General features: G+C 43.7%; 1 protein-coding gene across 6 annotated transcripts in view; it reads left to right on the top strand.

The window, feature by feature from the left end:
* The window catches only part of AIFM1 (apoptosis inducing factor mitochondria associated 1), a 21,737-nt gene extending 743 nt beyond the window's left edge, over positions 1-20,994 (top strand). Inside the window, exons 1-16 of one of the 6 annotated variants that reach the window (XM_026072133.1) lie at positions 1,711-2,001; positions 5,637-5,730; positions 6,702-6,731; positions 7,906-8,018; positions 8,145-8,275; positions 9,046-9,136; positions 9,940-10,024; positions 10,643-10,719; positions 11,795-11,903; positions 12,615-12,722; positions 13,790-13,878; positions 13,959-14,099; positions 14,662-14,804; positions 17,694-17,818; positions 19,354-19,550; positions 20,764-20,994. In XM_026072133.1, the coding sequence (XP_025927918.1) occupies positions 1,726-2,001; positions 5,637-5,730; positions 6,702-6,731; positions 7,906-8,018; positions 8,145-8,275; positions 9,046-9,136; positions 9,940-10,024; positions 10,643-10,719; positions 11,795-11,903; positions 12,615-12,722; positions 13,790-13,878; positions 13,959-14,099; positions 14,662-14,804; positions 17,694-17,818; positions 19,354-19,550; positions 20,764-20,835 (1,881 nt within the window). In that variant the 5' untranslated portion in view covers positions 1,711-1,725 and the 3' untranslated portion in view covers positions 20,836-20,994. Of the gene's footprint in view, positions 1-1,710; positions 2,002-5,636; positions 5,731-6,701; positions 6,732-7,905; positions 8,019-8,144; positions 8,276-9,045; positions 9,137-9,939; positions 10,025-10,642; positions 10,720-10,925; positions 11,208-11,794; positions 11,904-12,614; positions 12,723-13,789; positions 13,879-13,958; positions 14,100-14,661; positions 14,805-15,643; positions 15,799-17,693; positions 17,882-18,357; positions 18,529-19,353; positions 19,551-20,763 lie in introns of those variants that run through there. The other 5 variants (XM_026072134.1, XR_003254590.1, XM_026072135.1 and 2 more) reach the window with 5 other exon arrangements.
* Positions 20,995-25,777: the final 4,783 nt, after the last annotated feature.

The raw sequence follows: 25,777 nt of genomic DNA, 5'->3' as shown, positions 1-25,777 counted from the left end.
GGGAGGGCCCGGGGCCGGGGGCTGGCGGGGCTCGGCCGGCGCCGCGTGGCCGGGCTGGCTTTGTCTCGCCGTCCCGGCGGGCGGCGGCTCGTTACAGCACGGCCGTGCAACCGCGAGCCGTGCCAGTCCCTGCCCGCGAGGCGTCCGGTCCCGGCCCGCTTACCCGTCCCTGGGCCCCCGGTGGGGTCAGACTGGGCCAGCTGGCACCGGTTCCTCCCCGGGCTCCGCGGCTCAGGGGCCTCACCGGGAAGAGGCGGTTTCTCTTCAGCCGCCACCATAACTTTCTCCTCCGTGAACTTGTCTGGTTGGCAGTTGAAGGCGCGCCGGCCTCCGGTACCACAGCGCCCAGGCCGGGTGCTTCCGTGGCTTAAACGTGCTGCATGTGGACCTGTCCCCCGCTGCAAGCATGCGGTTTTCCCTACTTCTTTGTCTGAAAGCAGCAACAAGCCATGGTTCCTTGTACAGTTAAACAAATTAGGGTTTATAATCATAATTTTCCAAAATTGCCACTTGTTTAGGGGATCTTAGTTCTTGTTAGCTGCATATAGACCAAAGTTTCAATGACATTTGGCACTACTCAATTATGGGGTGATTTCACAGGAACAATTTTGGCAGTAAAATCAGCGTAGAGGAGTCCACTCCCCTTATTTGTGCCAGCAGAACTGACTGTTCAGTTGTGCTGTGAACCACATCAAGGAAGCTACGTGAATGAAACATAATGTGGTGTTGGGACTTCTTTAGCTGGACCTATTGTGCTAGCAGCATGCTGGAGTGTGCCAAGAGGTGGCAGAGGTGCAAATGCTAAGCTCCCAAACACTCTTTTAGGAAACCATAACTTTAGATGGAATTATTTAGTGTATTTGTTTCCATTTGGGTGCTTGTAATTGTCTGTGGCTTGAACTCACAAATATATGTATTTAGGCAGGCAAAGAGATTGCATGGGTTTAGCAATTTGCATGTCACTTGATTATTGAGGCAGCAGAAGTTGCTCTGTGCATGAGATGGGAACATGTTCTGCAGAACAGTCCAACCACTTTGGCGGGCTTCAGCTGGCTAGTTGTGTTGTAAACACAATGTTCAGAGGAATCGTTGCGATACTGTACTTAGATACCTAATTTGGATAGGCTGGAGTATGTGATTAAACCATAGTAAAATAAAATGTTGTTCAGCTGTTCAGGTAGATGTGCTCTGTGTGATAACTGCTTTACTTGAGAAGTTTGCTGGTAGTTGTCTTCATCAGAACTGGCAACCCTTGCTACTCCTTTTCCTTTGGGATGCCTCTTCTGTTGACAGAAGTTTCTTTCTTTTGGTGATTTAACTCGGTACCTCATTGGACAAGCTATGTTGGCAAAAGGACTTTTTGGCCATGTAACCATACCTACTGTTTATCCTAACATGGTTATGTAACCTCTGCTTATATACTTTGGAGCAAAGTGTATCTAGACCAGTATCTGCCTCTGACAGAAGAGGCCTAGAGAGCCCAGCAAACACACAGTACGCATGCATCTCGGATATATTGTCCCAGTGATCTGCATCACTGAGAGGGTGACAACTTCCTCAGCTGGCAGTAGAGTCTTTATAGCATTTTAGTAGATGTTCCTGCTATTAATTTGTTTAATTACTTTTTGACCTTGCTTATATTTTTGGTAACCACAACAGTATGGCGCAAGTATGTGACCTGGAGCCATTCGTTTTGACAGAGAATAATTCACTACAGTTACTCAGATGTGGTATTGGGCTTTTCAAACAAGTAGCTTATTTACCTTTAGCCTTAGAAATGACTTCATCTCTAGATTTTTAAAACATAACTTTGTATTGACAGTTCTTTTTGTTTTGTCTAATAAATTGTATTCCTTAGGCCACTTGTTGCAGCGCTGGAATGTCCCCATAAAACTACAGATGAGCAGACAAATGGCTAGCTCTGGTGTGCCCGGGGGCAAAGGCGATAGTTCTGTTTTTGTCCTTATTGTGGGCTTATCAACATTAGGAGCGGGTGCATATGTAAGTAGAAAGGTAGTTCATGGAAAGAAGCTGCAATATGTCTCTCCTGTTAAGCAATTGCTGTCTTTCAGCTAATTTTACTTAGCTTTTTACCTCTGTAGCTATTTCTTGCTTTGGAAAACTTCAAGGGGAGCTAATTGAACCTGGCTGGAAATTAACTTCTTATGATCACTTTCTACTGTAATTTCAGTTACCTTTTAGCTTTTTACTATAAAGGTGCTCTTTTTTACATACTATGACTAACCACAGCTCTGTCAGTTGTCTTGTATATGATAGTAGCATGTAGTTCAGGGCAAGTTTGATGGTTCATGCTTTTAATACCAAAGCAAACCATCGTTTGCCAAATCTCAACTCTGATCATCAATGTTTAACTTCTGTAAACCCAATATTGATGAACATACATTTACGTCCCACTCAAAGTTTTAAAAGAATAAAGCTTTTTGGCTAGACTTAGAGAGTAAATCACGTTTCCAGACTGTGAACTCAAGAGTAGAAGATAGTACCTAGAAGTGGATAGGTCCTAAACTTACATGTCTTACAAATCTTTCTGTTTTGAAATTCTTTCTCTTAGAAGATTGTGTTCATCAAAAACTCCAAGTCCTGTTTTTATCCTAATGAAACTCTTCACATGCAGAAGGCTCCTGGGAATTAAATAACATTTCAAAAACAGTACATGGAGGAAAAGTCTCTTAATAGTCCCTTTAAATATTCTTTACTGTGCCCTATTGTCCTTCCATACTTTTTCCATCTGCCAACTCCTGCTGACTTGCAGCAGCTATAGATCTAGGCAAACTAGTCAAGAAAATGTTTTAAAATTATTTACAGACTTGAAAGAGGAGAAAGCATTATTCTGTCATTCAGGAGGAGATTTCCCAGTGTGAAGAGCTTCCTTAGGAAGTGGAACCACACTTTAATTGTGTGGATGTCCATTGAAATCTGTAGGATTGTGCAGCTGCCAAGAAGGCCATGGTAAAACATCTAAAGAAAGGGCCAGAAACCATGGACATGTGTGACCTGTGTCTGAAAGGTTATTTTTAACGTCACTCCTTGGCTGCTGAAAGGCTCAGCATAAAGCAAAATCTTTGTTATTAGTTATAATGAAAAYGTTACTTAGGAAATTGGATCTTTTGAGAGAGTTTATGTTCCCACCTCCCTCCTCCACTCCGCACTGGAAAGCAAATGCCACATCTGAGCCAGATCTTTTATTTTGAATGCAAAAGATGGCTTAAATAGTAAGAGGCCTTCATAATCTGAGTGCTAAAACAGAAGTATATGTGCTTCTGCCTGTAGCAGTGGTGGGGATTTTTTTGTTTGTTTGTTTGTTTTTTGACAAACAAGGTAACTGAAAATGCACTCTGCTTTTCCCAAGGTCTGTTTAATTATGTGTCCTTGATAATACTCAGTACTCTTTCCCTCTCTTCTCTCTCATTGCCTGTCTTCACTTACAGTTCTGCAGTGTCATCATCTAAGATACCCTTCTAGATCACTAACGTCTTCAGGTGTTCCTGGGAAAGCTGGCAGCAACCTACTGTTCTACTTAATTGTAGGAGGAACAGTCACTGGGGCAGGAGCTTATGTAAGATGCTTAAATAAATGTGTTTATTTTATTATGTGATTGGGTGGAGGGTACCTTCCTGTATGTAATACCAAATTAGCCACCTACTCTAACTAAACTGTCTGTGCTCCGTGGCCTCAGATACTTAATTTAAAGGGACATTGTCAAATAATTTAAGTTTGCAGATTTGATTTGCCTAAATAGTCTAGTTCTCAACAGGAAGAATCCCTTTAGAATTAACTTTTATACATTCACTATATCTAAAACTGAAACAAACCCTAAAACTTGTGCAGAACTGGCCATCTTTGTTTTCTAACCAGCAGAGAAGCACAAACTACTTAACATATCTATTCTGACATCAGTAATCTTGGCATACAAGAAAGGAAATAATCAACTAAATTTAAATATACTAGAGAAAAGACAACATACTTATCTACGTTTGTGATCTCTTCAGAGAAGAGCATTAAAACAGCACTCTGTTATCTAGCAAAGTACATAGATCTGTTTCTTATTAGAAAGAACTTGTCATTGTCCCTTTGGAAAAATTTATCCTGAAGACTTGATTTGACATTTTGCATGTATATAGTATCCATTTTTTCTAAGTGATTGGATTTAAGTTGCTGTATGCTGCCCTTCAGACTTGCTTTAAAAAATTCATGGTTCTGCTTCTTGCAAAAGCAGCAGTAGTTTTGTTAACTTTGAGTTTTATATGTTTAAGCATAAAGGTTTTAAAAATATTTTATCTTAATTCTTCTCAACACTGGTGAGTTCTCAGTTTCTGGTACTTTTAACGTTGCTTCAATTCCCTCGATATGCTTTTGTCTGCCTCTGCTCTTCTTCATGCCCTGTATTAAGTTCCTCAGTTCTCATTTGAGACTTTGTCCTTTTTGTGATGTTATGAAACACCTAATCTTGGAGATCAGTAAAATTTGAAATGTCTAGGGAGTAAAAGAGATATCAAATCCTCAAAAGAATTAACTTCTGTTCGAACAGAGTTTGGATGTCATAACACTTTGTTACCTAACAATAAATGGTTTGGTATCAGCTGCAGTATTACCTGTCTTGCCTTTAAATTTAGGAGGCTTTTATTTCATGCTGGAGACATTCTGGTTTTAATACTCTTTCACAATTCAAAATACAGCAATTGGATAGACAGTTGTATTTCAGACTGTCTTGATAGTTTTTTCCTTTTAACTTTCATTGCGTTGATCAGAAATGTAGTGCATATAAGACTTAGATTATCAGCTAAGTGTTGCCTTAAAAATTTGCTTGCTTCCCTTTTATTGACTGAGGGGAAAATATCTTACTGTGACCTGCTTTCAGGTGCTTCATTATCTTTTGCTTCTCTACATTACAAATTTTTCTTGGAAGTTAACATGTTGATCTAAAAGATGTCTCCTTCTTATATGTCTCTAAATTGTATCTCCAGAATAGGCAACCTAAACTTGTATTCTAGGCTGACTTTAATGAAAACAAAGCAAAAAAAAAAAAAAAAGTGACCATTTAGACACTGGAATCTCTTCCAGCTGAAGGCTTTTACTTAGAGCAGCCACACTTCCATTTCCTAAAAGCACTGCTAATGTTAGTGATGTTACCACTGCTAACGTCATGCATGTAACATCTAGCCTAAAGCAAGTTAATGAGGTTGTTTACTTGTTCTGTCCAGCTGCTCTAAGTTTCTGAAGCTGGGAGTCACTTTTTGCCTTGAATTTGCTTTCCTTTTCTGCAGCCTTGTGTCATGCTGTTTGCCATGGCCTAACTTTGCAGAGAGCCTTGAAGTTTGATTACATTTCCTTTGTTGCACGTGGTTCCTCTTGAAACAGGTCTCTAGCCCAAAGACCAAACATCTGCAGAAATCTTTATTGTTTGCTTATGGAAAGCAACCAGACAACTGAGATTCATCACAGCATAAATAGAGCAGATCCATTGCTGAGTGTGTTCCTCTTGTAGCTGTGTATACCTACTTTTACTGGCTTTTCTGAGCAAGCAGGTTAGACAAAAGCCTATCGGGGGGTAGAAGTAGAATGCTGCCTCGATGCTGTAACACATACGAAGCAAGTATCTCCTTTTCTGCTTCCAGGTATACAAAACATTGAAAGAAAACAAAGAGCGATTCACTAGCCGTGTCACTACAATAACTACACGATCCGAAGAAAATGAATCGGCTACTTCCGGTGGGTACTAACCTGCTAGTTTTAAGTTTGGGTCTTTTTTTCATAAGCTGCTAACTTGGAACCTCTGAAACAAACTGAACAAAGCACGTGTGAAAACACAGATCAGCATAAGCTGTGCCTTCAGAGCATTTTTGCTTCTCAGTGCATTCTGTTGTATGTGAATTCCCATGTCCTCCCAGCATAGAAGATGGTGCTAGCTTTCCTTGATCTAAAACAAACCCCTATTTTACAGATGATCATAATGATAATGTAGGTGGTCTCTCGAGGCTCCTTTCTGCTATTTAAGCCTTCTGTGCTAAAAGGAGAAGAGAAAAGAGTTAGCCCTGCTTTGGGCATTTGCTCTTACCCAATCTGACGAAGACACTGTGATTACAAGGGGGTAGCATGATCTGCCAGCGCAGAATCCTCTGTGCTGTGCCACTTGCCTGTTCCATGCATGGGGGATGAGCAAGCAAGGGATATCATGCTTGGGCAATGTGTGGAGAGAGGAACCAGGACAATTAGTGCAGCTCTTGATGGTGCGTTGCAGGCTATACGTGGCCCACAGGCTGCCTACTGAATGTCTCTTAATGCATGAGATCCCAAGCTGCAGTGTCTGGACAATTGGGCCAGAGGATCATATTTCATAATAAGAGAGTGGCTTTGGGTCATGGAAGACTGGGTGTATTATGTCACTGTCGTATTGAACCAACAGAAAGAATATTCTGGAGACAGGACAGAAAACTGATTGCTTTGGTTTGGGGGAGGGGATAAAACATTTATATCAAGATTGAGGTTGGAGGAGAGAGAGCTGAAGGTTAAATGTTGAAGCAGAGGTCTTGGTAAGTCTGTTTCTGGAGGCTTTCCCTCTTTATAGTGGAGAACCCATTAATCCTATGGTTTCCTTGAGTCAGCCTTGAACTGTAGTTTCCCAAATGTATCCTTGTTAGCTTGTGCCTTACTGAATTAAGTCACTATGTTTTCTGTTTCAGATGCAGACCCTGCCTCTCGAGGCACAGCAGGTGAGGTGAAATTATCTTGATGGTAATATTTGACTGTTTTATTCTTAGATTCAATTTAGCTGCATGTTGCTTAGAAACAGGACCTGCATGTGGGAGGAAATGCATTCTGGTAGGAACTCAAAAGTTGGTCTCTTGGAGTATAATTAAAGAAAAATATACCTTGGGATTGTTGGAGTGATTTTAAGATCTCCTTTACTTTCATATAGACTGTTCACTGAATGGCCAGTGCAGAGTTTTGGTCTTGCTCACAGTTGATTCATGTCCTCAAAGGTAAAGAAGAGATTGAACTAGGTCAAACACTTGGCAGCTCGTATTTTCCAAATAATCCTGTCATTCTTCTCCAATTTAAATGACACCCAGGTCATGTAGAACTCTATGAGGTCTTTTATCCTGGTGTTCCGAATAATCTTTTGGGTATGTCACTCTTGCTAACTCAACAAAATGTCACTTACTGTAAAACCTGAATGTTGAATCTCTAATGCATTGTTTGGCCAGAGTAGAGGCCAAACATATTTTTGACTTCCTGGGTGTACTCTCTAGAGAATGTCCTGATCTTATCTGAAGCTTCTGAAATTGCATGTTGAATGCCAGATGTGAGCTCTGTGGGTCTTTGACTTTACAACCACTTCATCCAGCTGTGTAAATATAAGCAGCATAAGTAGATTGATTTATAAAATAAAGCTTTTGAAAGTCTGCTAGACAAGTAGCACCTGTTCAGTGAGAACTAATAAGGCTTGAAACCTGTTAACAGGCTGTCCTAACAGTTGTATTTCAAGCTTGTTRTGTATAACATTTTGATTCCTCCTTTCTTAAACCACAGAGAAGAGGATCTGTAATAGATGAGCAAAAGCCATGTGATGGAAGCTGTGCTGCTGGGTATTCCAAAACWCTGCAATTGCTCTTAGGCTTGTCTGTGCAGATCTAACTTTAAAAAAATCGTCTGTGGAAATCTGATGGTTTGACTCTGATTTATGCGAGGAGCTAGCTCTGAGTGAAGAAGCAGCAGGTTCTCAAGAAATATTTTGGGGTGGAAGGAAAGGGGAGGACAAGGTATTTGTAGGGCAGTCTGCCAAAGTCTGTACGTGAAAGGCAGCTGATGACATACTCTGTTCTTTGCGCTTGGGCAGTTTTCCCTGCTGTATTTGCAGTAAACTGTCCAATCTGTCACCTGCAGCTCCAGGAGCTCGCCCTGAGGTCCCATCTCACGTTCCTTTCCTGCTAATTGGTGGAGGAACTGCTGCTTTTGCTGCTGCCCGATCCATTCGGGCTCGTGACCCTGGTGCCCGGGTAAGAGATGCCCTGTTCTAGAGCTGTGTGGATGGCTGAATACCATGCTTGCTTCAGAGCTTTTGTGGTGTGTTTTGACATTTGCTTGGCATTGGTGCAGCTGACGTGTTTCATGATCAATTAAAGGTGCTGATTGTGTCTGAAGATCCTGCCCTGCCCTATATGCGTCCACCCCTTTCCAAAGAACTGTGGTTTTCAGATGATCCACACGTGACAGAAACCCTGCGATTCAAACAATGGAATGGCAAAGAGAGGAGGTATGTGTCACTTGTGGATCTCAAGGAGAAAGGGGAGTGTTTAGTAAAAAAAAAGTTTAGGATAACCAAACTGTTCCTGTGAGAGAGCCACTGGTAAGGATCTGAAGTCCCAAGGGTGCTGTGCAGGTGGGTTACTGAGTAGATTTCTGTGTTCCTGTCCTATAAAGAGAGCCATGGGGTTTGCCTGTGTCTATGCCTTGTAGCTAGGCTAATCAAGGAAGGAACAGAGCATTGCATGCTGCGTGCAGGACTTCTGGGTGTTGCGTTTTGCACGGGAACAACAGACTACATTGTGGTGTCTCTTGGACTCCAGCATGGAGTGTGGCTTCCCGGAGATGTTAGCTCACCATGCTGGGATGTTACAAACATATCATTTGAGTAATAAGCAGACTGAAAGATGTGGCAGTGCTGGTTACTGTCAAGACAAGTGTTAATTTACACATGAGAGTTAGCATAGTACTAAATGCAACTTAAATCTTGCTGTAATTCCCTTAAACATACTGCATCACTGGCTGAAATCCTGTGAAATAAGTTAATAGTAAAGGTGAGGATACAGCCTCACAGTTCAAAACAGAGCTCCAGGGTCTTTGTTTGGATTCTTGTGACTTTTACAATAAAGTGTTACTGATCTTAGCCCTTGAACTTAAACAGTGTGAAGACCCTAATGGTGTGTTTAAAAAGGAAAAAAAAAAAGTGGTAATTGCTGAATGGCTAATATCACAGAGAAAGTGGAACTCATTCGATAATAGAGGGTTTTTTTCCCCTTACAGTATATATTTCCAGCCTCCATCATTCTATGTGCCTGCTCGCGATCTTCCTTTTGTAGAAAATGGTGGAGTAGCAGTTCTGTGTGGCAAGAAGGTGGGTACAGTACTAGTTGTTGTCCTAGCATCATATAGTTCTTCAAGTAGAGCCTATGATCTACGCTGAAACTAAACAACTGTAGTAGATATGGCAAGATTGGCTGAGGAGGAGAATATGAAAATATTTGGGCAAAGTGTTTGAAGCACTAGCTGGTCAAGAAGGAGGCATGGGTAAAATTTGAAAGTAGAAGAAGCTATCAGGAATAGCAGTGATCTGAGGGAAGATGAAGAAGAGGGAAGGATAAGATTAGAGTTTGGGTTTGGGACATACCCATATGTGGAGCCTAGGAGAAAGGTTGAGATAAATGAGAGCTAGACTATATGTCATTCAGAGGGTAAGGTAAGGAGAGTCATATATAATCTGTGTAGTGGATTCTAACATGAGCAAGAGCATTGCGCAGAAGCAGCAGGAAGGTGAAAAGGAGTTTATGGTGAGACTTCTAATATGTTTGCTTCCTCAGTTTTCTAAATATTGCTAAAATAAGATTTCAGTGAGTCCTCTTACTGCTGAACTACATTAGGTGTCTGAGCTCATTGCTTAGAGTCAGATACTGGAAAGATCAACATGATCTATGATTGCTGCCAAGAGAAGTTGTCTGAATTCCTACTACCAGACTTTTCCCTCTCCCTGCTTCCTATCCACATTCCCTCCCTCCTTCCCCCCCCCCCAAATACACAATAACTTAAAGGTGGGAAAACATTACTTCCGAGTTTGCTTCTCTGCTTAATAATTTGTGTAGTTTAACTGAAGTGGCCTACAGTACATGAAGTGTGAGCTCTCCTGCTTATTTTATTTTGCAGGTTGTGCATATGGATGTTAGAGGCAATGTAGTGAAACTCAATGATGGTACCCAGATATCCTATGACAAATGTCTAATTGCCACTGGTAAGTTTTCTGCTATTTGTTCTTTGTCTTTGATTTTAGTGGCATTTACCTGATGAGGAAGCTTCTGCAATACATGCGAAACTTTTTGCAGAGCAGTCACATGAAGGACAATCAAACAGGCAAACATGCCAGTTGGATATTTCACCTGCCTCACCTGTTTCTCTGGGACCTTCAGAGTTCTGCTCTATGAAAACCCACAGGGAAGGAGGAAAAGGGGACTTCCCCATCAACTAGATAAAGGAACTCCTGTACAGCCCAGCCTCTTGAGATTCTGGTTATAGTAGTGGCAAGGAGAACAACCAGGTCTTGCCCGGGCAGAACACTGCTGCAGCATGGAGCCTTAGCAGTGCCACAGCTCACTGCAGTTAAATTGGAACTTAGTGTCTCCAGTCAGTGGAGCAAGGTATAACATTAAATTTTGTGCACCACAGTGACTTGCTGGGTTATCCAGTGATCTCACAGAAAGTTTTTCATGTAAAAAACCCAGAGAGCAACAGGGTATAGAGCATATTTTAACAGTTGGACAAGCACAGTCCAGATGCAAGATAGCTCCTGTGTTGTCTGGATAGCCAGCGACATTGCCAGTGGTATCATTAATCTCTCTCTTCCTATCCTCAGGTGGTTCCCCAAGGAATCTACCTGCAATTGAAAGAGCAGGAAAAGATATACAACAAAGGCTGACACTGTTCCGCAAGGTAATTTTCAGGTGCTGCTAGTCCTGGGGTGAGCTTGAAGAAATCAGTACCACTATTACAATTTTCAATTAGTTAGCTCTTCTGCTTTGAGTCCTTGGCAGCAGCTTCCTTCAGCCAATAAGCAGGAGTGCACTTCCTATCTCTTCCTTTTCTCCAGGCAGGTGAACAGGATGGAGTGTGCAACACCACTTTCTCCATTGCCTCAGGGCTGCAATAGTGTGTGATTTTTAGTTTCCCTTCTGTATGGCTTTAGTGCATCTTCCGAGCCTTTTAAAAGCAAGAAAAATGTAAACTCTGCCAGCTTCTTCCACAACTGCAAGTCAGTTTGGACTGTAAGTGGAGTGTGCCTTCAGGACCATGAGCAGACACTGGAAGCTAGCTTAGTGCCCTAGCTTGGCACCACTCCTGAATAAGTGTATGCCACAGTTCAGCAGTGCACGGGCAAGAGGTTGGACTTTAGCCTGAGACAGGATGAAAATAAATGAAAGGTATGGAATTTAGTCAATGGACTTTTGGTTTTCACTGTAGAGATACTTTTTGTTGACAGTCTCAGTTTTTCTTGAAATGATGGGGTTTAGAATGGACATGCAACCTTCTTGGTCAAGTTCAGGGAATGAATCAAGAATAAGGAAGACATATGGGAAGTTCTTGCTGTGTTGAACTTTCCCTAGGATCTAGGTAGAGATGGTTGGCTCAGCTGTGGGAGGGGAAAGATAGGTGACATGAGCTGTGGCCTCCTTGAAGTACAATTAAATACATTTGTGTCTAGTAACTTCATGGTAATTTGCTTTTGACAGTTAGGGGAAAATGCAGGAATCTGAGATTGCCTGAAATCTTCCTAGTTCAAAAAGACAAAGCAAGTCTGCATCTTCAGGCAGTAATTGAATAATGAAAGTAAAGAAGCTTGCACAGACACTAGGAAGCCAGAGGAAGAACAGGAGGAAGGAGAAACACATTTCCCTTTTTAAGTTGGGGAGAGTGTTGCTCCTGTTTCAAAGGAAGAAACTGGAGAAATACATTTTCTGCTGCCATTGCTGTCCAAGTATATCTGAAAAGGGAATAAATCTTCTTTCAGATTGAGGACTTCAAAAATCTGGAGAAGATTTCAAGAGAGGTCAAGTCCATCACAATTATTGGTGGTGGTTTTCTCGGCAGTGAGCTGGCCTGTGCTCTGGGAAGAAGAGGTAAGTATGGTACAACAGACAGCTTACCTTCAGCCTGGCACCTTGGCAGAAGCGACAGACATCGAATGTGAACAGCTTGACATTATAAACGTCCTTTTCATTCCCCAACTGCTGAGTTTTTGCACAGATTTCTGGTTTGCCTGGAATAACCTTAATACACATGCCTTTTGTTGGCTATATGGCCTGATCTGGATTTCCATTTTCTCTCTCATTAGCTGTCAAGCAGCACCTGACCCCAGAGGTTTTTGTAAGTTGGGCTCTCTGGAAGCTCTGCAGGCCAGTGCATGTTGCAAAGTCATTCTGCCCTGTAGAGAAAGTTATATTTGCTCTGTCAATATTAAAGCCACCCTGAAATTAGTATTTCAAAGAGGCTATGAACAATTGGAAATTTATTCTCAAGTGCATACAGCTTTTTGAATAGTTCTTTCCGGTAATTTCTGCAGAATTCCAAGAAGGGAAGTTCTCTCCAAAATGCTAATCATTTTGTATACAAGTCTACTGTGTGTTAGCCTAGAATTTGCAGGCATATGATACAGTGGCTAATCACTTTGTGACTCTTATGTAAAATCTGGGAGCTAGAACGCCCAGTTTTGGAAAAAAAATTTCAAGCTCCTTGTCTAAAGTAAACTAAAGCATCTGCTTGTGTTCTGAAATCTGTGCTGCTGTTCTTCATCCATGATATAAGAAGCCTGTTCTTTGCTTCCCTTTCAGCACGAACCAGAGGCCTGGAGGTGATTCAGCTATTTCCTGAGAATGGCAATATGGGCAAGGTTTTGCCTGAGTATCTGAGCAGCTGGACCACAGAGAAAGTCAGAAGAGGTGAAGCTGCTCTTCAATCCTCCTTCTCTGCGAGTGGCAGAGCTGTGATGTTTAGGGCAGCAGCTGTCTTGTAGCCATTTCTTTTGAAATACAGCTYTGCTTGTTTTGTCAGCGGAGTCTCAGCCAAAACTGGGTCCCTTGCAAGGTGGCCCGCATGCAAAACAGAACTAGTCACAGTTCAGACTTGTCCTTAGGCAGTTTGGGTTGCACAAAGTTGCCATGAATCTCTGGCTTCTTAGCAGTTTCCCTGGGAAAGCCAAGCCAAATGTGCATGGTGATGCTGGTGAGATTATTCCTCTGGCTGACCACACGCAGAACGATCCCTACTGCCATACAGCTCTCAAGCTACTTTAACAGCCCCTGTAATCTGGAACCAAAGTTGTCTAAAATTTCTGCCTGGCCTCTTCTTCTAAGTTACTCTAGCCTCAACTAATTTTTCATCTTGTAGCCTAATCCAATCAGCCTAGAGTCAGTTGGAGAGGATTGTGTAGCCCCATGCCTTGTGCTCGCACCTTTGTAAAACCAATTGCTGTAGTGTTTAGCTCGTAAAGTTGGTAAAGTCTGAGATACCTTTTTTCCCTTTGCTATATTTAGTGCAGAATACATTCCTGTGCATTGGTAAGTGGAGTGGGGATAGGGGGAGGGGGATTATAGCTGATGCTGCAGGCTGCAGGGCCCAGTAACTTGATGGGAGTGAGTTTTCTTTTGGTTCTGGAAGGCTCCCTCGTAGGACTGCTGGGTCTGGCTGTGACAGATAATTGGATATTCCTAGTGCTTGAGGAACCTTGCTTTGGGAGTTCTTGTGGATTTGACCATGTCATTATATGAGACATGTTCTTTTGTGTGTCATTTACATAGCTCGCTCTAACTTATTAGCTGGGTTTCTTTCTCTTTATGCTTTACTCAACACTATGTTGCCACAGGCAGCAAAGATAAGGTGGTCTTTCCCATAGTTCCTAGCCTGACCACTGCTTTGCCTACATCTGTATTTGTACCACAGACGCCTGCTTCAGCTGAAATCTGTCTACCCCTGAGCAAGCAGTTATGTTTCCTGTGTTTGTTTCCAGAGGGTGTTAATGTCATGCCTAATGCTGTGGTGAAGTCTGTCTCTGTCTGTGGCAATCGGCTGATGATTAAACTGAAGGATGGCCGAAAGGTAAATGTAAAAGCAGGGAGTGGGTGGAGTTTGCAGGGGCATTGAAAGAGTTAAAATAATAATTATAAATTCCCAAACAGGTGGAGACTGATCACATTGTGGCTGCAGTAGGGCTCGAGCCTAATGTGGAATTAGCGAAGTCTGCTGGGCTGGAGGTAGACTCTGACTTTGGAGGGTTCAGGGTGAATGCAGAGTTGCAGGCACGCTCCAATATCTGGGTGGTGAGTATCTCTGAGACAGAGACTCTCAGAGGCAGGTTCTCTGTCTGCTTGTTATGCTGATGTACATCCGAATACACAGAATTATGAGGGCTGGTATATGTCAGTTAGGTGAATGGGGGCAAAAAATAGCAAGTAATGAGAGCAGTTGTAGTGCAGATACTGCTAGCAGCCTTGGAGCCCATTCATGCACCACAGCACAGTTTGTTGCTGTGGTAACAACTGTGCACGTTTTTGAGTATTTATGCCGTCTAAGAGGAGTTGGGGTAGTCTAAAGATAGCACAGATTGCTCTATTGCATAAGAATCCCTTTGGTGGGAGTCAAGACTTTGATCCTTCTGGAACAAATGTACCTGATACTGTCTTAGTTTTCAGAAGACCAGTGAAAAATGCTGAGAGTATGGGACTTGCATAGCCTGGGCAGGGGGAAAAAGCAGGGGTTGTCAGGAAAGACTGTTCATTTTCCCACTCTGTTTTCCTCATCCCAGTGCCTTTCATGTTTTGTGTGTTAATTCAAACCTTCTGTGTCTATGTTCAGTCCTCACTGATTGCATTTCTCTTTAAGGCAGGGGATGCAGCCTGCTTCTATGATATCAAGCTAGGTAGGAGACGTGTGGAGCACCACGATCATGCTGTTGTAAGTGGAAGACTAGCTGGAGAAAACATGACAGGAGCTGCAAAGCCCTACTGGCATCAGTCCATGTTCTGGTAATGCTGATTTCCTCTTTTGGTATTTCTTATTTGGCCAATTTGCAGGAGCTATGATAAGATACACTTTGTAAGGTTTCTGTTTCCTGAGTGTACTGAAACTACTTCAGCAAATACCTTTATGGCTTCTTGTTCCCAGAAGCTCAGGGAACAGGAAGACATTTGAGCTTTAGTATTCACTGCTCTGCCCTGATGTCTTGGAAATGTTTTTCTTTCCTGCAAATCCCAGTTTCTTCCCAAGTATGTCGCATTCAGCAAAGCAAGTGGCAGTAAAGAGCAGCCCCTTCCTCAAAGCAGGCTAACTTACAGGTTGCATTTGGCAGCAACCTTTTTGTTATGATAGTCTGAAGATCTGCAGCACAATCCCTTGGTTTCAATTGTGTTGCACCTTTTCTGTTTAGCTGAGCTGATGCTTTAGTGTCAAGTAAGAGCTGCAACTGGGAGTGTTTGTAAAAATCCTTGTTTATTTCCAGAGAGGGGTATGGAGAAAATGGGCAGCTTTTTCAGAGTCCTTTAAAAAAAAATCTGTTAGTTCAAGAGGGGTCAGAAATTTAAATTTAGCAGGAGTTTAAATATGGGAAAAGATGTTTTTACTTTTCCTGAAAAAAATCTCCACAGAAATAGTTATTTATGACTTGCTATTCTTTATCTGAACACTCAATCTGTACTGCATGGACTGTGGACCCAGAAAAGTTTATCACTTCACTGTTAAACCTCTGCACAAAACAAGAACACAGAAGTATCCATCTTAATTGTGTTTTTTCTTCAAGCTACTCTGACCGTGACATAGGTGCAGACAGTTGGAGGACCATGAGTTAAGTCTCGTGTTCTGTTGGCAGGTGTTAACTCTGGAGGTTTGCCAGCCCTCACCGAGTGAGACTTCCTCCTCCTGTCCTAAAAAGCTGGCGAGTAGCAGCAACTCTTCTTACATTTTTTCAGGATGTTCAGAATCGCTCCTGAGCTCTGACTTATTTACTGCTGGGTGCCTAATCTGGTTAGTTGGCATATTACTGGTATTCATCTCAGTATGCCCAGTGTGTGTTTGAGGATTCTGGCCAGGAAGGTAGCAGTGTACATGTAGAGATAGCCAGACTGTTTTGTATGATGCGTCTATTTCCTCAACATGGTTGAGAACACCTTTGATTTTATTTGCTGGACCCCAAACCACTGCATTGACTCCTGTAAACACCCCAGTTCATATCCAACAAGGCCCAGTACAAGGAGGTGTTAAAGAAATGTGCCATTTTCTTTAATCATTCTTAAATGCTGTCTCTGAAATGTATATTTAATAATTATCAGGGCTGCAAAGTCAGCAGTGCCAGAAGTTTGGTCAAATGTTTTTATTTGGTCCTGGAGGAACACTTGCTTCTGCCCTAGCTTTGTCTCCAAATCATGTGGTATTAAGCAAGCAGTGTAAAAGATTTTTGCAAGTGCCTTCTAATTGTGTCCCACTGCTCGCATTTGAGTCTTGAGATCAGGCATGTAACTTTCTGAAGTGCCAAGATATATGCAGTTTTTGGAAGCTGCCCAGCACCCTCCAAAGGAGTAGGCCTTAAGTATTTTAAGTTTTTGTTCACTGGCTGGTTTCTTCTGAAACTGATGGCCTTAGACTTGCTGTGTCTTGATTCCTTGTTCCAGTGGCAGACTGTTGAGAAAATAAGCTTACTAGTTAGGTGAATCTTTGCAGTGCTATGCTTAGGTCAGCACAGAAATATTATAGGAGGATATCTATTTCCTGTGTAAAGGATTTGGATGGCTATGATAAATAAGGTAGGAACCATGTTTTGAGTAGGGTGATGAAGAAACACTGAATATATGCTTCAGTGCCTGAGGGCACTGCCTGAGATGTAAGTCAAGACAGGAAAGAGCGTATGATTGTTTAATGACACTATCATCCATGTGCACCCAGGGAATTACAATGACATGAGATTAATTTTAAGAAATACAGACTTTTTTATTTCTGACTTTGTCACTGTTCTCCTGAGGTAATTTGTTAGCTATGTAATTTGGAGTTCTTTAATGATTTCCTACTTGGAAACAACTTCCAACTCTTGCTTTATATTGTTTGCAATGAATTAAACTGCTGTTTCAAAAAGGCTGGAGTGTATATATCCTTGCAGGGAGTGGATTTGTAACTACAGGTTACTTTCAAGGTTTGTGTTGCCAAAGTAAGTGCAAGAGTAGGCCTGCCTTGTACAGGTGCAAAATAAACTACAAGGCATTTTTGAAGAGACACCAACATCTGGTAGCTGAACAGTCTCCTAAGGATGGTGAAGAAATTCATGGCATGAAGGAGGCAGTCTTTGCTTCCCTGACATTTAGATCTATTCATGTCTGCTAAATTTCTGCAAAGGAAGACACAGAGAATGCACAACTCTCTATGACCAGAACATTTGTCCATGACCTGGTATCTCTGAGACTCTCTCATGTGTAACTAAGCTGACACTATTTGGTGTTTAATGATGTTAATTATATGATATAATATTAATGATATATACAATCATATAATAACATATAATAGTATATTATTACTAATAACATGGTTCATTATATATTATTATTATTAATACAAATATGTATGTGTTTATTCATTTGTGTATATATACACATATACATACATATACATACATACATACATACATATATATATATATAAATAAAAATTCCTACTCTGGAGGCAACTAGAGCTGTCCTGTAGGGAGACACGTTCTTATGGTTTGATTTAAAGTTCCGTACTAATATATGCAGAAGAGGTACTGTCACTTAGTCTGTATGCCATGTCTTTGCATACCACTGTCATTAAAGATTTTGGGCTGAAGTTGCCCTACATTTGTCAAACTAACACTACAAATGAGTTTTGTTTTATTTTGTTTTCCTGTTCATTCCTAGGAGCGATCTGGGTCCTGACGTGGGGTATGAAGCCATTGGCCTTGTTGACAGTAGTTTGCCTACTGTAGGAGTCTTTGCTAAAGCAACAGCAAAAGACACACCAAAATCTGCAACAGAGCAATCAGGTAGGAGGGATACAGTCCTGCTTGGGAGCTGTCTGCATGCATGAAGGGTTCTGCATTTCACAGGTAACTGCAGGGTCACTTTGGTCTCGTAGCAGAGCACTAGGAAACTGCAGTCTATGTACTTCTCACTCTTCTAGACCAAGCTCCAGAGACTGTTTTTGATATTAAAACTTGATTAAAACCTGACATTCCCCAATCAGTTATCATGTAACTTATTTACCAAATTAAACTTTTTTTTTTTAATCTAGTGAAGCATAATTTCCTCCATAGTGATAGTACCCCTTAAATGATTAATTTCTGCACCAACTCTTTTGTACAGGTGTAAGCATATTTATTTTGTTTGTATAATACATTTATATATGTATATATGTATTTGTGTGTATATATATATATATATAAAAAAAGTGTGTGTGTGTGTGTTTATGTATATATATGTGTATATATATACACTGTTCTGTGTTTTGCATTGGTCTTAAATGGAAGGTGGGCATTATCAGAAGTGTACTTGGTCTTAGGATTTCTTCATTGTCATGTTATAGAAACTTATTTATGCTGGATGCCTCATTGAGTTCAATACACCTCCCCTCAAGACATTCAAGGCATCTCACCTCACCTTAACATCATGAAGTTCGATAAAGGGAAGTGCAGAGTCTTGCATCTAGGGAGACAATAACCCCATGCACCAGTATAGGCTGGGGGCTGACCTGCTGGAAAGCAGCTCTGCAGAGAAGGACCTGGGAGTCCTGGTGGACAACAAGGTGACCATGAGCCAGCAATGTGCCCTTGTGGCCAAGAAGGCCAATGGTATGCTGGGGTGCATTGGAAAGAGCATTGCCAGCAGGTCAAGGGAGGTGATCCCTCCCTTCTACTCAGCCTTTGTGAGGCCACATCTGGAGTGGCATGTCCAGTTCTGGGCTCCCCAATACAAGAAAGACATGGAGCTACTGAAGTGAGTCCAGCGAAGGGCTACTAAGATGGTTAGGGGACTGGAGCACCTCTCATATGAGGAAAGGCTGAGAGAGCTGGGCCTGTTCAGCCTGCGGAAGAGAAGACTGAGGGGGGATCTTATCAACGCATATTAATATCTGAAGGGAGAGTGTCAAGAGCATGGGGTCAGACTCTTTTCAGTGGTGCCCAGTGACAGGATGAGAGGCAACGGGCAGTTCTGTCTGAACATAAGGAAACACCTTTTAACTGTGAAGGTGACCGAGCACTGGAACAGGTTGCCCAGAGATGTTGTGGAGTCTCCATCCTTGGGAGATATTCAGAAACCCTCCATACAGGGTCCTGGGCAACGTGTTCTAGGTGACCCTACTTAAGCAAGGGAGTTGGACTACATGATCTCTAGAGGTCCCTTCCAATCTCAGCCGTTCTGTGATTCTGCGTGACACTGCTGTCAACACAAAATCAAACCTCAGTCTCTTACAGAAGTCTGCTTTCTAGCTATCTTCCACCACCACAGGCAGATCGTTTTGCTGCTGTTTTCTTCTGCACTGGGTGTTTGAAATCAAGTCTCTCTCATATCTTTGCATTAGGAACAGGTATTAGATCAGAAAGTGAAACGGAAGCAGAAGCCTCAGAAGTAGCCATTTCTTCAAGCTCTTCACCAACACCTCAAGTTCCAAAACAAGGAGAAGATTATGGCAAAGGTGTCATTTTCTACCTCAGGGATAAAGTTGTGGTAGGAATTGTGTTATGGAACATCTTCAACAGGATGCCCATTGCTCGAAAGGTCAGTACAGGACTAGTATGCTGAAGGGTGGGGTTGTGGCATTCAGCTTGCTTAGATAAGGGATTCATGAGCATGTTTACTTGCGGAAAAATCAATCTACCAATTTAAAGTGAGAATAAATGAACGCAGATGCTCTAGAGCAGAGCTGTGCAACATCCAATGGCAGCCATGTCTCAAGTGAATTATGGGAGATGTCCTTGTGCTTTTCTGGCTGTTTGTTCATAGGTGTCACAGAACAACTTGCATCAGGCTTATGCCTCATGGCTTGCCTTTGTACAGCTGAAGTTTCTGGCCTGTAGTAGGTACAGGCAAGAATCACATGAGACTGAGCATCAGAGTGAATTGTCCTATTTTTGTGCTACTTTGTCTAATGTACAAGTGTCTAAATTAGTCATATGCATAGACATATGTGTCATCCTAGATGCACAGCCATAAAAGTCAGGGCTGGAAGGGGCCTTGAATAGACACTTTGTCTGTCTCCCTCCCCAAAGGTGGGATTAGCTATACTTGTATCACTTTTTTTTTTTTTTTAAACATCTTTGAAGAATATTTCAGAAGTAGTTTAAAGTGTAAGAGTGATTTCACATTCTGCCTAGGGGATCTATCCCAAGATGAATTATTCTTAATGCTGGAAGTTTCTGTTGGTATCTAATCTGAAGCTTTCATGCTGCTGTTTAAGCCTGTTACTTGTCCTGTCCCCATGAACAACAGATTGTTTCCTTCCTCTTCTTAGCAGCCCATCCTCTAAATCAAGTAGCCAGGTACTGTGTGGGATCCTTGACCACTGAGTCTTGCTCTCTAAAAGATAGTTGTGCAAGCCACTTGCACAGGCTCCTCCAAGTCAATGCAAAGAGAGTGGCTGTCATCTTTGCCTCAGAGTTGAGATGAATCATTCTTTGAAGGTGTTTTTCTCCCCAGCTGTAAAGGGAAACCCAGACAACCAGAAGCAAATCCTACAGGGACAGCAAAGTTGGTTTTAACTCAAGCCTTTCTCACAGCCAGTTACTGGTACATTTAAGACTGCCCTATAAATTTGGCTGTAGTAAGTACTATGGTCATGTTATGGACTGCCTAAGTTGGTGAGTTATCATGAGGAGGGCTTCAGAGAGAGTACAAGAAATTCAGCGCATTGTTTGGGAGAACATGTGAAAAGTCTCGCAGTCTAGGCTGTTTGTAGTATGTGCAGGATTTAATGCGTCCTTCCTTCCTTCAGATCATCAAAGATGGGGAGGAGCATGCTGATCTCAACGAAGTAGCTAAGCTGTTCAACATCCATGAAGACTAAACTCCAGAATGGGATCGCTGCACTAGGAGTGAATGGGGCAGCGGGGGCTGCTGGCTGTCTACACCCCGTCGGCTCAAAGAACTTGCTCTGAGTACTTGTGAATATTTCCAGTCACCTAGAATTCTAACATTTGCACCAATAAAATCAGTTTCTTCTAAGTTAAATGCCTTTTTTTCTGCACCTTGCAGTGTTCATTTTGAAAGGGCAGCATGCTGTGCAGTGTGATGGCAGTGCTGTCAGTTTTTCCCTTGTATCAGCAATGGAGAAGCCTGCAGAGCTGCAGCCTGTTTTCTTGCAGCACTTCCAGGCCAGTAAACTGCAGTCCTGCTGACTAGTTGTATGGAGGGCTGTGCTCTTGACAGCAAGTGCTGCTAATGTAGGAAAAGTATATCCTGACTGGATGAAATAGTACCTGATAGAGTGGCTCCCACAGAAGCTTTCATTTGAAGCCAAGTGCCTGCTCCAGCCTGGTGACCGGTATAAGATGGGATGTAGAGGGGATGGGAAGGATGAGGAGAGGTAAGGCAGGACATTAGAGAGTAAATTATGAGAGCACTGGAGGAGATGCACTAATGCAGCTCTGGAGAGCACAGGCTGGAGTGAATGAGGAGAACCAGTTGCTGTGGCGATGCTGGGCCAAGGGTGTGTGCACCAGAGCTGTGATGTTGTCAGCAGCATCTTATCAGCATTCCTGGTACCGTGTGGGAATTTGGGTGCTCTCTGTAACACCACAGCTCTTGACTCTGTATGCCTGGTAAAAGGGAGGCAAAGACAGGCTGCACTGTGGAGTGGGAGTCACGGAGAGGTAGCATTTCACCGTGTACCCAGAAATGGGTCAATCCCTTTGGTGTGTGAGGGGAAGGGTATGCTGTTGAGGCTCTGTAGGCTGTTACTGCTACCAGGAGGAGTGCTCCATCTGTTTGTTCTGTATACCAGAGAGAGCTTGTTGCCTGCTCTGTAATTATTCCTCCTTAAACAACTGRGAGGCTGCATATTCTGCAAAGGTGAACTGTATCTGCACTGCCTTGCCTGTAGTGCCAGGACTGGTGTGCACAGAAGCATTCACCCAGCATGTTCAGGAGTGAACCTGCTGGCAAGCAAACAATGCCTGGGGATGGGGCTTGTCTTAATGGTGGTGGGCAAAGTAAATACATCTGGTCCTGGCCAGCCAAAGGTAGTTGTGGAGTAGGACCTCTTTACTCCAGAGGAATGGAGTTGGTGTTTATTTGTTGGAGCTGAACAGAGCCTACTCTGGGCTGGAGGCACTCTGGAGTTGAGGGCAGTTACCCTCTGCTTTGTGGCTTCTAGTTTGCTTCTTAAGGCTGTATGTCACCTTCCTTAACTGATGAGCCCATGATCGCTTCCTTTGGGACCTACCTATAGCTGTGAGGAGCCTAAAAGGTGGAACAGGCAGAGCCTGTGCTGCTGCTGGGCAGGAGAGTGGTGGGTTGTCAGGTGAGAGGACAGTTTTGGAAGAAGTTTGAAACTTGTTGATAGCTACAATCCAAATTACTGTGCCTCATTTGTGACTTTTGAGATGGTCCTTGGCACAAACCAAGGTGTGATAGATGCCTGCAGTCTGAACCTGTGTGTTATGCCAGTCCCTGGGCAGGCAGTAGTGGGACAGCCCTGGATGCTGACAGGGTAGCAGAGCAGCTGGTGTGCCTAGGGCAGTCAGGGTGTTTGTTGGAGCGGCTCATCACCTTGCACCTCTAGCATTTAGCAGGTGGAAGGAAACACTGAGGATACAAGGCTCAAAGACAGCTGAGACCTGAATTCTGAAGAATTGACGTGTTTTATGTATGGCTGCTGGGCACAGCAGTTGAGTATGGATGGCACAACATGAATCTGCACCACCATCCTGAGGCCTGCTCCTGGGATGGAGGTGTCTGCCAGCATGGACAGGAGAAGGGGAAGACATGGTGCTGCTTAGGCTTCAGCTGTTCCTCAGCCTGAGAAAGTGATGGGGGAATCCTATCAGTGCATATAAATATCTGATGTGAGGGTGTCAAGAGGGTGGGGTCAGACTCTTTGTGACAGGAGGAGAGGCAATGGGCACAAACTGAAACACAAATTTCATCTGAACACAAAAAAACCACTTCTTCACTGTGAGGGTGGTTGAACACTGGAACAGGTTCCCCAGGGAGGTTGTGGAAGGTTGTTTCCAGCCCTCCTTCCGTCCCTTGAATGTGGACATGGAGGGATTTGCCGTGGGTACTCCTTGCCCAAGTGATGATGGTGGGTTTGCAAGACAAGGATAGGTGCTGATTAGTCAGGATGCCTCAGCCCAGAGGAGGTAGATCCCTTGCTTGGATGTGGGCGGTGAGGCAGCTGCTTGGGGCTGAGGTGGAGGTATTTCTTAATTCCAGATTATAGAATAATTTGTGTGGGAAGGGACCTCTGGAGGTTTCTATGCCAGCCCCTACTCAAAGCAAGTCCATTTAAAGCAAGCTCAGGGCTGTGGCCCATTAAGGTTTGAGTATCTCCAAAGATGGAGATCCCACAACCTCTCTGGGCACCTACTCCAATGCTTGATCCACCCATGAGGAAAACACTTTTCCTAATCTCTAATTGGAACTGTTTCTAGTCCTGTCCCTGGGCACCTCTGGGAAGGGTCTCCATCCTCTCTCCAGCTTCCTGTTAGGTAGTTGCAGGCAGCAGTAAGATCCTCCTGCGCCTTCTCTTCTCTGGTCTGAACAGACCCAGCACCCTTGGCCTCTCCTCATACCTCCTGTGCTTCAGCCCCTGACCAGCTCAGGGGCCTCTGCTGGGCTTGCTCCAGAGCATCCATATCTGTTGGGGGTTGGGGAACCCCTAACTGGATCCATGCCCAGATGTGATCTCTCCCATGCCGAGGCAAGGGGAAGAATCCCTTCGCTCAGCCTGCTGGCAGTACTTCTGCTAACAACCCCAGAGTGCAGGGCTGGTCTTGCTGCCCAGGCACTCTGCTGGCTCAGGCTCAACTTGTTCTCCAGGGCCTTTTCTGCAGAGTGACTTGGCCCCAGCCTGGACTGCAGATGTTTGACTTCACACCTAAACAGCAGTGTCACATGTTGTTCAAGAAGGCACAGGGACATGGGGCCAGGGTTACCCCTTCTCCACCAGGCTTCCTGATTGTTCATCACAATGTTCTCACAGATGCCAGTCTCTGATATGTATAATGCAGCTTCTGTTTCCAAGGATGATCTCTTTCTTCAGAAGCCTCTTGGGAAGGGATCTCCATCCTTGAGGCATCTCAAACTCGGCCAGGCAAAGCCCTGGTGCTTCTGGCAACAGCATGGCTGCAGGTGGGCAGTGGGGCTGGAGGACCCCCCCCTCCCCCAGCTCCCTTCCCACCCACACTGCTCTTATGCAGGTCAAGGACTTCTTTGAAAAATTCATATTTGTGTGTGTGTGTGTGTGTGTGTGTGTGTGTGTGTGTGTGCGCTCATTTTTCATATTCATATATATATATATTTCACACACATATATATATTACTGCTTATACCCCATCATATCACACTGGTCAAGGGAGAAATCTCTGCAGGACAGAAGGGAAACAGGAGCATCCACATGGGCCATCAGCTTGCTGGATTTTTAAGACCCTGCTTGGCCACTCTGGTGCTAGTCCAGCAATAACACTGTGCAGAGTTGTATCCCATTAGTAAGGCTGATTTCCAGGCAGTTCAGTCCTATGCAGTCAAGGCATCCTCCTTACCCTGGGCTTTTTTTTTGCTTTACCATCACATCAACAACCTGCCAGAAGTGGTTGCCAGGTTTGTGGGTCTGATTCTGAAGACCTGCCCGGACAAGGCTTTCCTTATAAAGATTAAAACAGGTATTGTTTCCCTGGCCCAGCTGTTTTCCATGAGACTGGAATATATCCAGGTACCCGCTCAATGATGTCCATTAGCCCGCTCAGAAAGCTCACAACCCATTTATGCAGTGGGGCTTAGTGCCAGTCCCTCCTCCCAGCCTTGCTGCAAGCCTCTGCTGTGCCCCAGCAGCACCTTGCCTCCAGTCCTACAAAAAGCTGAGCTGGTGCACTCCCCATTGCTGCGGTGCGGGCAGGAGCAGATAAATAAATAACTGAGCCACAGTCTTGCTCCTTTCTAAAGTGCTGCTGCTGACTTGGACATCAATTCCATGTTTTTCATGCTTGTTGCTTCCAACGAAGAACACCTTGGACTGTTTTCTGCTCCATTTTGCCTCTCTATCTTTATCTTGGGCCTTTTCTCCTCCTTTACCCTGGTATTGCTATCTTTAGACTTTCAGTTTTCAGAAGTGGCTCTACTTGGTGTAGATGATAACCTCTTGGACATTGCTTGTGTCTTGCCCTCCAGCTTTGCTTTCCATTCACAGGCCCCCTCCCTCCCCCTCCACTCCCAAGAGCATCCATGACATTTCTAAGGACTTTCCCTTTCTTGGACTCGATGGCCTTCTGCATGGACTCACTTCTCTTAAGATCAAGTTTTTCCTTCCTAAAATTCAGTGCCCCTCGTGTATCCCATGTATGCTGTGGTCTCTGTGCTGGGGAAGGCAGCAAGCAGTGTCAGAGAGCTTGGAGGTGTACCTTGGGCTGCAAAACTGGCTGGGCTGGAAAGTAAAGCTGGAGAGTGTTGGTGGTTCTTCCTTATCTCTTCTTAAGTGACTTTTTCTGCAGACTGTAGTGGTCACCTGTGGACACTTTTGAAGTTTGGCCCCTTCCATGGAAGCCCTGTATGCACCCACTGGCTCGTGGCCTGGGGCAGCTCTGGCCCTTGATCAAACTTGTCAGCTCCTGACCCCCAGAGCGGTGCAGGCTCTGCGCCAGAGTTGAGCTTTCTGGGGTTTTGTGCGTTCCTCTCCCTGCTGCCTTGGGCTACAGGCTAGTCACCAGCTCCCATTGCCATGGCAAAGCCTCCAGCTCTTGCTGCTGCCACTCACCATTTCTGTTCCCAGCACCACTGACGTTGGAGCTGGG

Source organism: Apteryx rowi, unplaced genomic scaffold (assembly GCF_003343035.1).
Source record: "Apteryx rowi isolate R43461 unplaced genomic scaffold, aptRow1 scaffold_338, whole genome shotgun sequence".
In the NCBI taxonomy this organism is placed as follows: domain Eukaryota; kingdom Metazoa; phylum Chordata; class Aves; order Apterygiformes; family Apterygidae; genus Apteryx; species Apteryx rowi.
Note: the sequence above shows the minus strand (reverse complement) of the source record. Positions and strands in the feature narration are given on the sequence as shown.